The sequence below is a fragment of the Patagioenas fasciata genome, chromosome 2 (assembly GCF_037038585.1).
Source record: "Patagioenas fasciata isolate bPatFas1 chromosome 2, bPatFas1.hap1, whole genome shotgun sequence".
NCBI lineage: Eukaryota > Metazoa > Chordata > Aves > Columbiformes > Columbidae > Patagioenas > Patagioenas fasciata.
In genome coordinates this window covers 122,223,750-122,240,482 of record NC_092521.1, presented here as the reverse complement: position 1 = coordinate 122,240,482, position 16,733 = coordinate 122,223,750, and the positions used below count along the sequence as shown (strand labels likewise).

The 16,733-nt window shown below is 37.7% G+C and overlaps 1 protein-coding gene across 1 annotated transcript in view; it reads right to left on the bottom strand.

Moving 5' to 3' along the window:
• SACM1L (SAC1 like phosphatidylinositide phosphatase) overlaps positions 1-16,733 on the bottom strand; it is a 33,703-nt gene that overhangs the window by 2,745 nt on the left and 14,225 nt on the right. Inside the window, exons 5-19 of the mRNA XM_065831071.2 lie at positions 15,714-15,863; positions 13,081-13,140; positions 11,436-11,469; positions 8,615-8,716; positions 7,764-7,849; positions 7,498-7,584; positions 6,966-7,034; positions 6,803-6,882; positions 4,713-4,811; positions 1,959-2,097; positions 1,661-1,730; positions 1,499-1,571; positions 949-1,042; positions 772-864; positions 65-122 (exon numbers count right to left, since the gene is read on the bottom strand). Of these exons, the coding sequence (XP_065687143.1) occupies positions 65-122; positions 772-864; positions 949-1,042; positions 1,499-1,571; positions 1,661-1,730; positions 1,959-2,097; positions 4,713-4,811; positions 6,803-6,882; positions 6,966-7,034; positions 7,498-7,584; positions 7,764-7,849; positions 8,615-8,716; positions 11,436-11,469; positions 13,081-13,140; positions 15,714-15,863 (1,294 nt within the window). The remainder of the gene's footprint in view (positions 1-64; positions 123-771; positions 865-948; positions 1,043-1,498; positions 1,572-1,660; positions 1,731-1,958; positions 2,098-4,712; positions 4,812-6,802; positions 6,883-6,965; positions 7,035-7,497; positions 7,585-7,763; positions 7,850-8,614; positions 8,717-11,435; positions 11,470-13,080; positions 13,141-15,713; positions 15,864-16,733) is intronic.

Here is a 16,733-nt window from a genome sequence, read left to right as displayed (position 1 = left end):
CTTTTATAGAAAGTCTAAAAGCAAGCAAGCTAATTTTGTGAAATTAAACTCAATAGTGACTTACCAGCCATTAGCAAACAAATAATGCACATGGAGAAAGCAACCACCATAATAATAGGCAACTGGGGGAAGAGAAAGAGAATAATCACTTGATATAGTAGCACATATATTCCTTCATTTCCCTTAAGACGGGCTGTACTACAAAGCTATTTACTTGGTTTTAAATTAAGTTGCTTTAATTCCTGATTCACCTGCTGCCAGGTATAAATAATGTTTTGGATAGTTCAAATATTTAGAGAGTGTGTTCAAGAACTAGTTAAGAATTAAAATACACCTATCTACTGAAAGAGAGGTTGAGGTTTGTGTTTTGTTTTTAAAAAAGAAGAAAAAACCAAACCACCAGGCAGTAGAGGTTAAACCCCAAATCCCATTTCAAAAAACAGTGGGGAAGAAAAAGAAGTTGTGTTACAGTCTCGTAAGCTTCTTCTGCAGAAGGAAACAGTCATTAATGGTGACTAGTAGACTTTCACCCTTCCCACTTGATGAAGCAGATATTTTAAAAAAATCAAACAGCAGTTTTTTCAATACCTCAAGGACACTTCCTTTTCTGTCAAGGGAAAAGTCTGGGTTTAGTCCTACAAGCAGGCATCATAGAAACATAACCAGATTATAGGGTGCTTCATTACTAAATAGACATGGTCTGCTTAGGCATATGAAGCAAGTGACTAAAAGGTTACATGTGTTTCACCCTTATAAAGTCTCCATACTCACAGCTAAGAACTTCCAGTCTTTTTTGACATGCAGAGGACTAGCATGTTCTACTTCATCCACTGAATAGTTTCCAAGAAAAAGATCAATCGCATCCTGGAAGAGAAATGGAGAGCAAGAGTGAAAATAGACAGTAATGTTTATCAAATAAATTCCCCCACAGTTAAAAGACTAACTTACTTGTCTAAATCCATCAGAAAAGTTATTTTTGTAGTAACGTATTAGCGAGTTCCAGCCATCCATTATTAAGCCCCACTGAGTTCTCTTCCCAGTTCTGCAAAAAGAAGTTTTGAAAAAATATTTCAGGTATTTGTAAATTCAGGAAGATAATTTCAGATTTACAGTTCATTCATTCTTCTAATACATACTATGTTTAATTAATAAATGTATTTACATGCAAGTATCTAGTGCTGCCTCTGGATTATCACCACACATACTTGTAACAAAGTTTGAAAGTGAATTACACTTCCCTCCATCCCACAATATAAATGTTCCTTGAAAAGGCACATTTTCTTGGTTTTATTTCCAGATTACCTTTTCTCCTTTCATATAAACATGGTGAATAATGGTTTTCTTCTGCAGAGTTTAGTCTGACATTTTACCAGTTGAACCATTGCAAAACTCATTAATGGCCTAAGCCCCAGATTAATAACCTGCTCAGACACGCAGACCTAAGAAAAAACCCAAACATGTTCAAAAACTCAGGTCTTTACAAGAAATGCTGACTTGCCTTGTGTAATCAGTCTTTAAGGCACCAGTTCCAGCATATTGTTTGGCACAAGCATTAGCATTATCAGCCCATGCTGTGAATAGGAAAACAATAAGAACAATTAAGGAAGTTAAGTACACTGTTTGGAAAAGAGTGATCGTTTGAACTCCATAAACAACCTACCATTTTTGTAGATTTTCTCAAAGTCTGCTTGCTCTTCAATTCTCTGTCCAACATGCAGAACACCTAGCCTCTACAACAAAAAGCACATTGAGGCTCACTAGTAGTCAGCTAGAAAAATCAGGATTTGCTTTCAGAAAAAACTTTGTTTCTTAAACTAGAGTCCAGCCAATGTATTTCAAGTAAGTAGTACGGTAACTCAAATATACAAGCTTTTATTGAAGTGTTAAAATTACATTTCAGTTCCACACAGAAAGCTTCTCTCCTCTTTCACCTTGTTAAACAAGAACAAAATATTTACCTGAAGCTGGGCTTGAAGAGATCGGCGTGCTAATAAACTCTGAATCACGTTCGTCCGATCAAGGCAGTCCATGCAGTTACTGCGGAATGTCCCTTCCTGCTGCGTCACAATTTTACCATCGGAATCAACTAGAAAATAACTAATACATACAATCCACCTAAGTATTTACAGATAATAGTTCACATAAGGTACGTGTTTTCAGAAGTAAATATTCTAGCAAGCACAACACAGTTGTCTTGAGTGTACAAGGAATACTTGGCGACAACTTTGAACATTGATGCCTCCCTAAATTCCTCCCCTCTCATGCTGAAAAATGGCATCAATATACAAACAATAATAATCATCATCTCAGGGCAGTATTTACTCACAGCATTTAGACGGCTAACCAGCAATATTGAGTTCTATGCCACTGGGAAAAGCAGCTTCTGGTGCAAAATCAGTGACTAATATATTTTTTTTTTTCCAGTTATTACAGGGTTCCAGCTCCAGAGACATCAAGATCATTAGCAGAACATAACAGCAGATGTAACCAAATTCGTGTATACTTGGTCACCTGGTTCAGTCCACTCACCACTGCATAAAAAGCCATGTGAGCTGTCAGGCCCACTTCTTCCAGGAAGGTATTAAAATCTTTAAAGCCACTACTGAAAATCAGTTACTGTCACTTACCTTTATCTCCATTATGTGAACATCTGGGGAAAACAGATGTTCTCTCTTGCAAGTACATATGCTAACTGTTACCTCAATCTTTTCAATCAGCTAAGCAAGGTGTTTCTAGTAATTGATAACAATTTCAATACTGACTTGCATGCAAGTATTCTGATAACTGGACCGCTAAAACAAATACACTGACCAAGTTACCAGTTGGATGTGTGAATGGGACAGAACTACACTAGTCCTGCCACAGCATTATTCCAGTTCCCTAGAGATTTACAGATCATATTCTGTAGATTAAATTACCCCATTATGTAATTAAGAACCCTGAATGTGGAGTAGCACATGAGCCAGTGTTATTGTACAGCATTTTAAGATTATAAAGTCTTAGAGTCACACAGTACTAAAATCTAGAGCCTTAGACGCATATGTGTTTACTTAGATCAGCCTTGTGTTTTGTCCTTCTTTGAGAACTAGTTTTGCTAAACCAAATTTTACATTGTATGATGAAGAGAGACAACACCACCTCTGAAATCTTAATTCCATACTTTCTCCCTCCAAGCTTTGGATAGAACTGATATTAGGATAATTAGTGTAGCTGAACAGTAGACATTTCTGGTTAATAAGATATTTTAAATGCAGCATCTCCTATAATTGCTCTAAAAAAAGAAAACCCACGCCAAAAAACCACGCCTACCAAATCCAACACCTCCCCCCTCAAACCCAGCAAGCCAGCTCTCCTTTCTCACAGATCTTTCACAACTAGATTTAACATACAGAAAATGGAATTCTTTACCTCCCTCATGGCTGCACAAGATATTCCAAGAATATCAGAACTCAGACTTTTCTGTTCCTATTTAAGTAACAGACACTTGAAATGAAATAAAACAAGGTAGAGCCAACATAACGCTAAGGAAAAGCCTTCATTTTTGTATCTTGTTTTAGAGACAGATGGCCTTTTTTAACTTTTTCTTCATTTCAAGGAAACCTGGTTCTTTTGACAGCTTCCAATAGCAGGTGTCAGTAAACAAGTTATGTGATTCAGTATTTACTGTAAGAATAAATGATCCTTGCTGCATAGGCAATCCACATGCTTATGTCTCCTTATTCAAAGTGCTCAAAGCCAATTTATTCTTCTACACTTCAGGTGTTTTTTAAGCTTTTTTTTTTTGGTGGTGGGCAGAGTATATTCACAATCATCTATTAATTTATACTATTTCCACAGCCTGCATTCCAGGCAAGAGATTTAATTCATGTAACTCCTGTTCTAGTCTGCAGCTCACTTTTTTTTTTAGGATTGAATATACCACCAACAGTTTCGTAATGTTTTAGGTTATCTACTTTGTGCTTTAGGCACAAGACTTCAGGAACAGGAAAGAAGCCATCAGAAAAGCAGAACAAAGAAAAGTTTCCCTAACAATCTATATGTCTACAAATAGAAAAGATCAAAGAGTGCTTAAAACAACACAATTGTGGGATCAAACAAAGATTTAAGTTGATTTGGACATTCAGTCTACTTTTATATGACTAAACAAGATGAGAATTTGTTTCCTTGTGGGTTACATATGTTAGCAAGAGCTAACAATCAGTGCCAGGGCCAAGAGTTTGTGCCACAATGTATGTTAGAGAAAACACTTTTTAAAAGAGAGCAGGTGCCTGTAGAAAGGAGCACTAAGTGTCTGACACTACATAGCAGAACAGTTTGCTGTCAACACCACATGGAATTACTCTCGGATGAAAAAACAGTATCACATAAGCTATGAAAAAAGAGTCTTCAGTTGTATGCATGCTCATTTATCTGCCGAACCTTTTACCCAGAAGTACAAGGGCAGCTCTTGAGTCACAAGGCAGGGTTGCTACAATTCTCAGAAGCATTCTATTGGCACAAAAAAGGCCTCTACATCTTACCCACTACCAGGTCTCTAATCCTGCACGTGGTATCAGCAAGAGATCACAGATATGGAAACACTAACACATTTGAATGCATCTTCTTTACAGAAGATTACAGGTCTGGTTTTACTGTGCCTTAATACAATAGAAACTATATGAAAATGGCCTCATTTTAACAGTACTGAAGTAAAGAGAACTGCAGAGCCTTACCTAAACTCATCTTGCTGTTCTGCTAGTTGATCCATCAAAATCTGAAGCCGATCCCACCTCATCCGACTGCATTCTTTATGGAAGTCAAATGCTACATATCTGTTCAGAGAGAGAAGCATCTTTTTAGATGACATATGTTCTGCAGTGAAGGTCTCAGAAAACCCCCCAGGGAAAGGCTGATCTATAAAACAGGTAGTGACAAAGGATTTGTTTTTCTTTAGAGATTGCTTCCAGCAAGTATCTGTGGATTTTGTCAGTGCTCTGTAATCTTCCAAAGGCTACAGCCTTTGTGCGCATGGTAACAGCATTTACATTTCTTTACAAGATGCCACCAGTCTGGGAGAGCACACACTCAGTTCCAAGTTACTCATTCTATATTCTGGCTAGTAGTTTTCCTCCAGAAACTACCGAGGGGATAGGCATCTGATTTCATCTCTCTTTTTCCACCAAGATGCTTTTGCCCTCCTCTCTTCAAAGCAACTGCATTAGGAACTCCAGTTCACTTTGAGAGAGACACAGGTGCTGAAATGCAACATTCTTTGCTGGCATGCAGCATAATTTCCTTGATAGCTCTCTAGAAACCTGAGACAGGTTCTGGTCAAATAACTAATCTACTGTCATAAGAAAATTAAACAGCTACTGACTTGGAGCAAGATTTTAACAGCCAATATATTTCTGGTACAAAGTGCTCTTAGATGAGTGGTGTTTAAGTCAACATTTATATATATATATATATATATATATATATATGTTTGCTGTTAATTACAGGGCATTACATTCCTCCCCTCAAGTATTCATAAACCAAAAATTATTTGTTAAGTTTTCAAGACTATTCACATGAAGAATGATCGTGAATATACACCAAAGACTCAAGTCATAGACTGGCAGGTAAATGCCATCAAAACTGATTAACAAAGAAAAAGGATTTTGGCAGCATTAAGAAAACGAGGCTGACAGACACCACTTTAACATATACAGAAAAAGCAGCATCTCAAACACATCCTGACAGAGTTTTTAATCTTGGTTTCCTTCACATGACTATAGTAAAGATGCATAGATTTCCACAAGCTTTGTACAGCTAGAGTATCAATATCAGCCTAGGTGTGAGTGTGAGGAAAGATCTCACCTTGAAAGCGGTCTTTTTAAATAAAAAGAAAAATCCACACCCACACACCAGTAACACACACAAATGCATCCATGAGGGTAGTGAAGTAGTGCACAAAATGAACACATATCTGCAACTACCCTGGTGAAGGCAGTAAGAGCACATCAGCCAAGCAGAAAAAAGCTTGGGGAAAAAAAAAAAAAAATCAAAGTATGTCAGGATTTATAAGGGTGTCTTGATTAGACTCTGCAATTCCTTAGTTGCACTTAGACAGAAGTAAATCCTTATTAAAAACGGATGTCTTTATGGTTACAGGTAGGATTTAATCTTTTGACATCAGTGACAATAATACTATGCAGCAACTTCAGAGAAAAGATAGAGGTAAATATCTGTGAGAGCTGGACACTAGCCCACGCTCTTGAAGTAAGTGAAAGCAAGCACAGCCAGGTTGTAAAATTGTATCCTGCACTCAAGATTCCCACAAAGAGATGGAATTTCTCTTGTGATTGAAGTGCATCTTCCACTCTCTTGGTCCACTGTTACACTGAGGTCCAGACATTTAAATCACGTGTTCCCCTTATTGCTTCCTCCTTTAGCTCACTACTGGTTTGCTCACACTCAGCACACCCTTACTGAGTTAGCACAGTAACCAAGCCCCTTTGCCAGAAGCCAGTTCTAAAGCACATGATTTTGTTTTCCTAAAATGCAAATGATTTTCACAGTTCTCATAGCATACTATTACTCCAATACTGGCACTACCATTGCCTCTGAGCTGCCTTTGTTATTCTGTCTCCTCTCTCTGTCCTCTGCTTCAGTCTTGCTTCTCCTTAGAATGTGAGGTAAGGGCATTGGTCGTAGACAAACTATTTCATAAAAATAACACTCAAATCAGACTGTTGGTAAAGGTCCCCAAAGAACCAATCACTTTGTGGGTCTCCAAGGCAATGTTCAACTTTTAACACAGAACGTATCATTTCACACATACCTGACCATTCCGTTTGCCATGCTGTTCACCATTTTTGCAAATGTTTGCTCAAGAGGCTTCTCTGAACCTTTTTGGTTAACCTGGAAGAACAACAACAAGGCAGTATTACTCAAAAGCCTGCTTGAAAGAACAGCTTTCTCAGGAAGAAAAAGTGAAAGCATACCAAGTTGACAATCATTTGTTTTCCATAGCTAATTATTTGCGAGTCAAAATGCCTTTGGAAGCCATCCATCTAGAAGAGAAAGGAAATGAGTTGACAGATGTATGCTGCTATTAAGACCTGTGATTTACAAGGAATCTCTATGATCATCTTTTTTTGATGATACCACACAGGTAGTTTTATAACTAAGAAAAGCTTTTGATGTTCTCCATTGTGTTAGTACATTTCTGCTTTCATCCCCTCAGTCCATTAAGCTTTCCATATTAAACAAGCCACAGATAACAAGTATTCTACAGCTGCTAAAACTGTTCTAAACACAAACCAAAGAGAAGCTACCCCCATTGCAGTCTTTGATTTTTTTTTTTTCAGGCTCTGAACTTATCTTAAGGAGTACAAAGCTTCTTGCTACCACTTTTTAAACAAAGCTCAACCCAGTATTGCTGATTTTTATTTTTCTGATTACAGTTTGGTACCCTATCACAAAAACATGAACCCAGAAATAGATTAAAACCCCCAAGACACAAAAAACACTCACATGATTTACTGACTTGCTGATCTGCGGCTTTGGTTTATACTTGAGGTTTGGTCTTTGAGACCAGAAAAAAGGAATTGATCCACGGGTCTGCAAAAGAATGGAAACAGTTTTAAAAACAAAACTTATGAACTCACTTGCCATATAAAAATAAAGCAGACCGGTTTAGATTGTTTTTTGTGCACATGCACGTCTTACATATAATCTATATTCAGAAAGAGCTATTTATGTATCTTAAGCCAGTGATCAGTTCCTTATACTGACTTTACCTGAACAAATGATGCTTTGCTCCCCTTGTAATGCACAATTTGTTCTGTTTCAACAAAGTTAGCAGCGTGTCCTTCTGAATCAATACCTATGTAGAAGAAAGACCTTGTTAACCAGCTCAGACTGGCTGCAGAACAGTGAGTATCAGTAAAAGGCTTCCTAACCCTCCCCTTTTAAGTTCTACAGAAAGCATGAAAATAACAGCTGCCTGAAGACGGTAAATTAAACACACCTTTGGCAAAAGTTTAACATAATCTGTACTAAATTTAACTTGAAGAAGCACAGTTGTGCTTAGCCCATTTTGATATTTATAATCCTAGAAACCGAGTAGTTTAATACAAAATAAACCATGAGTGCTTCAACACCAAAATATTCAAAATTCAATAGCAATGATACTGCAGAAACTGGCCAGTTTCTTCAAAAGCATGTCTGTTAGGACTAAGAACAGAGAAAGTAATCTAAATCCATTTCCTTGTCCACTTTTTCAACTTGAAACAATTAGAGAAAACCACTATTCAGGGCTTCCTTGCCAGCAGTAATGATGCTCTTAGTTAAATATACTGCTAGGCCAAAAGGGCTATTAGACACTTGCATATAACTGCAATAAAAGCAGTAAAGTGTTAAAATCTCCTACAAAACACTTGCAGTCATCTCTAGTTGTAATAAAGAAGAGTCACTTCTAATAAATACCAGAACATGCTTCATCATACTGGTTCCTAACAATTTCTTAGGAGTAAGAGACTATTATACACCTTTTTTGTTCAACTCATTATGCAGCAATTACTCTTAAAGGTAAGTCACGTGTATAGGTGGAATTTGTGTTATTTTAAAATAAATCAACTTGCTCTTTTACCTCTTACATAGTAGCGTACACCAGCTCTGAAACAGCTTCTTCTGGAAACAAGCAGCCAGTCAAAACACTTGCCATTAATAGAGCATGAATGCATTGTGATAACTAATGAATAACACTAAGGAAAAACCTCCAAAATTTCATTAGAGTATTTTTATATATCAAGAGGTAGGAAGCATCAAGGAACCAAGCAACCACATTCAAAGCAGCTTGCAAACATTTCTCACAGCAATACAGTTGAACATTAAACTTGAGAGAGTAACTTAATGTTAAGATCAGTATGCGCATCACAAAAGGACAGGCTATAGGTCTTGTCACCAAACAAATTAAAACTGCTACAATTTTGAGAAAACAAGATTCTCAAGATTACTCTGGCCTTATGGTCCTATGTATATTATTAAATGGACTGACTTCTGAAGTTCTACTCAGTGCTACAACCATCTAAACCATGATTGTATTAAACTATCTTAGCAGTTTCTTGCTCCTGTTGCTTTTAACAAAATACCACTCCAAAACTTTTTTCTAGGCTTTCAGAAGAGTGAATATCTTGGGCTGTTATACCTTGCACCTGTAAGTGCAACATGTATCACATTCACAGATGCCAAAACTAGCAGTAAGGTAGACTGCCTTGCAAACCCATGTCAAGAAAATGAATGAACACATACCAAGTCTCCAGTGGGAACTTATAATGTAAGAAGGCTTTCCTTCTCAGGCTGGATACCCAAAGTCACAGATAAACCATAATTTGGGACTAATCAACAAGCACGGGACATTGACAACTAGCTTCAGTTTGAGAGTCTTGTTCTGTGCTGCGTATCATTGCCTTTGTTTGGACTACGATAGACTACCAAGTCTAGTAGAGATCAGCATTAGTTGTGATTAACTTCTCCAGGTGGATTCATAGGCTTTCAGCCTTTGCCTCTAAAAACTGAAACCTACACCTTTAAAGCAAGCAAAAGATCAAAACTGTATTTTTTTTTTTTTTTAACATGCAGTATTAGCATAGTGCAGAGAAATCTAGACACTTTGTCTTAAGGTTGGTAAACAAGATGTATTTTCTTTTTTAAAATAGCACATTTTACAGTGATTCTGCATTTATGGCTCAAATGTGACAAAGCAGCAGTATCACACATAAGCTACCTAAGCCACGTTAAAGAGCACGCCAACTACATACATAAAACACCTTCATTTATGTGTGCATTTATTTCAATACTTTCTTAAAAATTAGAAGTATATACAAATTTGCCCTACATAATCCAGAATGTTCTCACAATTTGTAAATTAGACTGTGAAAAACACTTATTTGTCTGCTTTCCTGGAAAATTACTGCCAGGTCCTACACCCTTTACTCCAACATGTATACAGCCAAGAGTTCCCTGCAAAAAAAGGTTACCTCTAAAATCAGCTGCCTAGCTACAGTCAGCCCATTTTCTGTCTGCAATCTCTATCATAACTTAAACAGCAACTGGCTATTGGCTGCTTTCCACACACAAAAAAAAATGAAGAGACAATTTTTTGTTATTTAGAATGGCTTTTTTTGGAGGAGCAAGGGAATCAATAAGATAATTTAGGCTTTCGATGATCAAAATCTGTATTACCCAAGTCAGTCCACTATTTCTCATCACTGCAAGACTAGAAGCCCAGTCCAGACAGTAGAATATTTAGGTTTATACTGGGGGGGGGGGTAATCTTTTATTTTACTGAAATAACTGCTAGCGGTGCTGTAACAGTTCTGCTCAGATCTCTTCCTAGCATTTTCATCACCAAAAATCAATTTTTTAAAAAATTCCTGGGTTCTCTAAGGTGTTTGGTTAGCATTAGAAGTACAGCAAAACATACATTACTTATGCTATTATTTATATAGTGAAAATAGGACAGAGGAAGGTGTTAATTTCGGTCTGCCAGTTGATAATTACAATCACCCAGACTCTTCCACCCAGAACCTGCAGGATAGGGATTGGCTTGTTCTGGCAGTTCCCTTTTGCTGTCTTTCCTTACCTCTCCAACTACTCCCACAGCATTTTCCAGTAAATGAAGTCACGGGAAAGAAGCACTGGAGATCTGCCAGTTGCTAACAATCATACCAGAACAACCGATCCAGTCGGGAAGCTTTTCCTTGCACACACCTGGGGGACCTTTGTGATGGAGGAACTCAAGAGAATGTGGCATGAGCTGCTCTGTCCAGTCTTGCCAGTCCTTTTCACGCTGCCAGTCCCAGGGCACCTGGGACTTACTGTTGATCACACACAGCACAAGGAACGGTGCCTCCAGCAAGCATTAGGCTTACTCACAGCATATACCCCTTCTCAAAAATAAACTCATGACTGCTTTGCTCAAAAAGGATGTTACCCAAAATGTGGAACAGGAAAAGCAGCTGGCTAGGAGAAGTGTTCCAGGAGCCTCCAGCAGAACTCCTTATCCTTTTATTCAGGAACATCTATAAGCACTCTGAAGTCAAAACTTTTCCGCCTTATTTTAAACCAAGAGTAAATGCTAAGTGAAGGTATCTTTATAGCAAGATAAAAAGTGCCCAGGCTGGTGGGAGAGCATTGCCATATCAACCTTAACCTTCAATCCCATTGAAAGACATTTACGCAAATCATGCTGTAAAAGTAAATACAGTAAGCCTTAAAAGCAGAATATTTGAGTTAACATATAAGTGGGCTATCAACATGTCATGCTCATATCTGAACAAACCACAACTTGACTTTGACATTGTGTTCTATGCTACAGTTGCCCATGCAGCCACAGAGCAGCCTCATCAGCAACCACTTTGCTGTTAAAACACCATGTTCAGCACTAAGCTTTAAAAATGAAAGGATACATCCGTGCATCACAGGCATAGCAAACCTATGGATCTGAAACACACAATACATGTTAGAAATATGAAACATTAGCAGTCAAAAGAGTAAGTGACTATGCTTTGCCTAGGAGGTTTTTTGTTTGTTTGTTTGGGTTTTTTTTGAAAGTTTTGTATACTTTATCTCCTTTACTTTTTGTTTAGGATGCAGTAATTCTTTCCAATAAATAAGTTCAAAGAAAACAGCAACACATATAATCCATATTAGCAGCAGGGAAAAGGTGAAAGTGTAATCCTAATTATGTGACCTTCACAAAATAAAAAGCTGCTTTGCCCTCCTATACATGGCATTTACTCTTCTGCAAACAAACCAGACAAAGCGGTACACACTGAAAACCTTTCAATATTGTATTTGCTGGACCTCCACAGCAGCATGTAAGTAGAGACAGTAGTAAACACCACACAGTTTCAGTAAGGAATACTTTTATGTGATTAATACTTGAAATGCTTGTTCCAAGGTTTGCCCCATCACTCTTGAATAAGTTGGTCTCTCTCAAAAAAAAACCCAAAAAACAAAACAAAAAGACAACCACCAAACAATTTCCAATACTAGAAGTCAGAAATACCACATCTTATTACCTAAACCTGTTACTATAGCAAGCTACCTGTAGTCAACATTAGGTCACACTTCCCCTCACATACCAGTTCTCCCTTTTCAGCTTCTGTGTTTTGCCTCCCACATCTGTTTTCAACCAACCAGTCACACTTTCTTTCTTTGCTTTTTCCACCACGGCTTCTCTCTTATTTCCCAAGCTTTGTTTGGCTTAACACCAACCAAATCATATACCCAGTCATATGCCTTCAGAATACGCACAACAGCCCTTTGCTAATTCATATCTCACATTCCAGAAGCACTGCACAAGCCAGCCTTTGGGAACAGTGCTGTCTAATGTAAGAGCACATCTCCACAGGTTACAGAGACAGAAATAGAAGCTGTGCGTCATTCACTTCAATAAATGAGAAGTACTGATAGAGAGAAAATGTTACTGTAGTGAAGATAATTCAAGAAGTTTAACATCCATCTGAAATCTCTAGTAGGAAGTAGTTTAGATCAGTCTGGCCATTGAGACACTACAGTTGGGGCCCATGGTCATGCATTTGTATTTGCTGGACTAAGTGAATTCAAAGGTTACACTGTGCTAGTCTTCATTTGAAATAAATTCAATCTAAACTGTCAGTCTTACTCTTAATTATCATCCTCAAGCTCCATTTGCCTAGCGAATAGGTCATAAGTTGCACTCATGGAAAAAGATCCTAGCCAGTCTTAGAAAAAAGTGATGAGCTGAACCTTGCCTATATCTAAATAAGTAGCTAAACTTCAAAAAGCTTGAGAAGCACATGCTGTGCAGTTTAACTTCCCCTTTGGTTTATATGAGCATGGTCTCAGCACATTATCTTCAAACGCAGACACTTCCAAAGAGTCAGCTTTACTGTATGTACTACTGAAGACATTGACACACAGTTGGAATTGAAAGTAGAAGGCTGTCACCCTGCTAAACTAGAAGATGCACAGCCTAGCTGTCTGAAATACGATGCAGAATTAAAGGAATCTGTTCTATACTTAAAGTATATTTGTCCTTTATTAATATAATTATTACAAAATGTTTACCTCTGGTTGAGCAGCAAATTCTCTAAGAAGATGTCCGTTCCATACAAACCGTGGATCTGCCTGCAGCAGGAAAAAAGGCACCATACTTCTATAAACTGTGAGTTCAGTTTAATTCAACATAAAGGCAGTATCACAGTATCCACGCATTACACAAGTTTAGGTCAACAGATGTAGAGAGATGGAATGCCCTTCTTTCATCAGTACCATTCATATCCTCAACTAGAAATCTAAATAAAATAGTTAAAAGAAGAAAGGTTCTCTCCAGTCTTTAAGCCTGACACTTCAGACATGCTAAACCACTAACAACTGAGCTGCAGCATCAGAAGAACATTACAGTCTTTGCCCTACATAAACAAGGCTTGAAGAGGTTGTCCCAAAGTTTAAGAACAGTAGCAAGGCAACATTCCTAAATTGGGCAGAAGGTAAAAATGCAAGGAGTTCTGTAAACAAAAATCAACAATTCTGAGAATGGAAACTTAAACAATACTTGTAGTTTAAAAGACTAAAGTATTTATATTCTTCTGCATAAATGATCCTCTTCAGCTTCATGTATTTCCTATTCCTAATTCACCTCAAAAGTGTCTTGAGCACCTTGCTAAACACATTCCAGAAAGCTATCAGATTAGTCACAAAAGTGACACTTGCTGCAGAACGTAGTGCAGGCTCCAGGGAAGTGACAAATCTCAACTTTAAGATGAGGCAGGCAGACAATACATCACTGGGGATGAGGGTTACTTCCAGCTCATTGTTGGAACAGTCCTTTGTCTAATAGAAAACAATAAACACACCTATCTGCCAGAATCTAATCAAATCCAACTTGCAGTATCTTGAACTAATGAAATAATACAACATGAAGATTTGGTGCCCCCATATTGGGGTTGTCTCCTTCTACCAGTACTGTTTAAAGAAAAAAAAAAAAAAAAACACAAAAACCACACAAATATCAAACCAAAACACCCACACACCAACCACAGGCCAGTCTTATCTTGTAGCAGTGAACCAGAGGCCCAAAATTGCCACCATCCTTTTGTTAAGCCATTATACATGGTGTTTCAAAAAGATGGACCCAATTTCAAAGAGACAGTGATTTCAAATTGAAACACCCTGTACTGCAACCAAGAGTGTGAAATAACATGAACATTGTTTTAAACATCCGAATTTACATTATACCAGTGTCTTTTTACTGTACTTTGCCTTTCAAATAACCTTCTGAAGTGGCACAATTGTAAGGCAAACCAATCCTTTCACATCAGCAACTGCTCTCCCTAGCAAGAGTACTGCCAGAACAGCATTTTGATAATGGAAAACAGCCCTCAACTATGAAGTGATTCTCTTTTTTCTGATTTTTAAATCTTGAAAAAGTGCACTGCTTCCCCAGCTTAGACAGTCGCAGTAACTAAGAGACATCTCATGACTCCACTGCTACCTCTTTGGCAAAGGAAGAAGTGCCATTGACTTTCAACGTTTCAGTATTTTCAGTGCCTAGGCAGCTTAGACCTTATTTACACCGCAGTATAGCAAATTACCAGACTAAGGATTCTGGAACTCTGGAAGCACAAGAGAATTTTAAACTCAAATTACATTTGGCTGTATGACTCTTGCTTTAAGACAAAAGCAGCATATTAAATTCATGCTTCAAACATAAGGAATAGGCACAGTTTAGACAGAATACAATATCTTGATGCCAACAGCCATAAATCCCAGAGTTCTGTTCCACATTATCCTGGAAGAGAATACGAAGTCAACTGCCATCTATTCCACTTTGGGTTTTTTCCCCTGATTCTAGGTAAGAGGAATGACTTGCTTTCTCTCAATTTTTCTGCTTACTTCCTTCTTGTTGCAATTAGAAGTGTTTGATATTAAAGTCCAACAGAAGCTTACATTTTTAATATTTTTTTTAATCCATTTAAAGCAGACTGCAGAAAAGTACTAACTGCCAGATCTAGAAGTCTGACATCACATTATAACAGATTTCTAGAACTTCATGTTGCTCACAAGGTTAAGGAAGGGTGCTCAGCCACAACCCCTAACAGTTTCAATGAAACACCACAGTGCTGAACTAATTTGTGTACTGAAGCATTACAAACCAGCAATTTCCACCCTTTTCTCAGCACCCCACGAAGCAAATTCAAACTAGACTCAGCGTACTTTGTACGCTTGCTTGGTTGCTTCTTTTTCCCCCCGCTGTCAGCTTCTCATTCCAGAGAACTGCTCCAGTACCACTCAATTAACAACGTTACAGAGATAGTATAATTACGCAGTTTAGCGACACAGGGCTATTTTTTGCTAGTTCAATTATAAGGATTCGCATCTAAGCAACATCTAAATCTGTTTCAGCAGTTTGAATTAACAACTAAAATAGCAAAACCATTTTTAGTTGAACAGAGGACCATAAATACTTCAACAGCATCTACTACCATTTAGCATACTAATTCATGGAAAAAAAAGGTTTAAGCTCAAATGTAACAGAACCATGGGTTTCAGCAACATCCTAAGTTTTATATAAAGCTTCCCTTAGTTTGTGAGTTTGTTTTGACATCATTTAAACATCAGCTACATAAGCTCAACTTAAGCCATGCAGAACTGATTTGCGATGTCTGAGACACAGATACCATGCAAAATTAAATCCTTACCCTCTCTAGAAGGCTCATTTCCTGGAACTCTGGGCTCGTGTTGGCTAACCGTTGCAGAGTGTGTGTCAGGTCATACGTTGTTGAGAAGTAAAATCCATCCACGCTCAAGACATGACTAAGCATTGATAAAAATACTTTATTGTCCTGCAACTGTTGAGATGATTTAAAAAAAGACAGAAGAGCTCTCATTTATTACCATTGAAACAGTCTTATAAGCTACTGATACTTTTTGATGTAATGAGATTAACTTCGCTAGTGCTCTAGCAACACAGGTTACCATACAAGAGGAAAATCACGTGACTGCAATTTTGGTACAGTTCACTGTTAACTTACAGCTGGCACACTGCAACCAAATTCTGCAAGGACAGTGGGGAGCAAAGAACAGTATTCCTGAGATGTAAATAGCTACTGATTTTTAACTAATATTAGTGACTTCCAAGCGAAAAGGAAGCCATTAGCTCTCCTGAAAACCATTAAGTCAAAAAACCAAGATGGCAACACAAAAGAAAGTATATGATTTGCTGTCATGATTACTGCAATAACTAATGTTTGTTCTCGTTCAAGTTTTGATTAACCTCATTCCTTTCCTGAAAGAGCACATTCTCTTTCAGCTCTGCTGGTTAGACATCTTTATCTACTATTTATCAATCCACAACATATCTGTTTAAAACAATCTTCATCCTTTCCCTCCCTTTCAAAAGAAAAACAATTCTTCCCTGCTGGGTAATTATGCAATTGAACAAGTCCATAGATTAAGCAAGGCAGATAATTAAATGACAGCAAGGCAGCTTATTGTAGGGGCTATCAGAATAGTAAAGCTATGAGAAAGATGTAGCAAAAAGAGCATTGTGATTTTGTTGACTGACTCAGGAAGCCTGCTTTGTAACAGCCAGTGTTTGTGGCATCTATTACAAAGCAGCACTAAAACATCTCTGCATATGCCAGGCAAGCACAGCCTTCACTAAGGTCCTCAGAGTAAAAAAAGATGACACAGGACTTGAACCATAACAGAGATGCAGC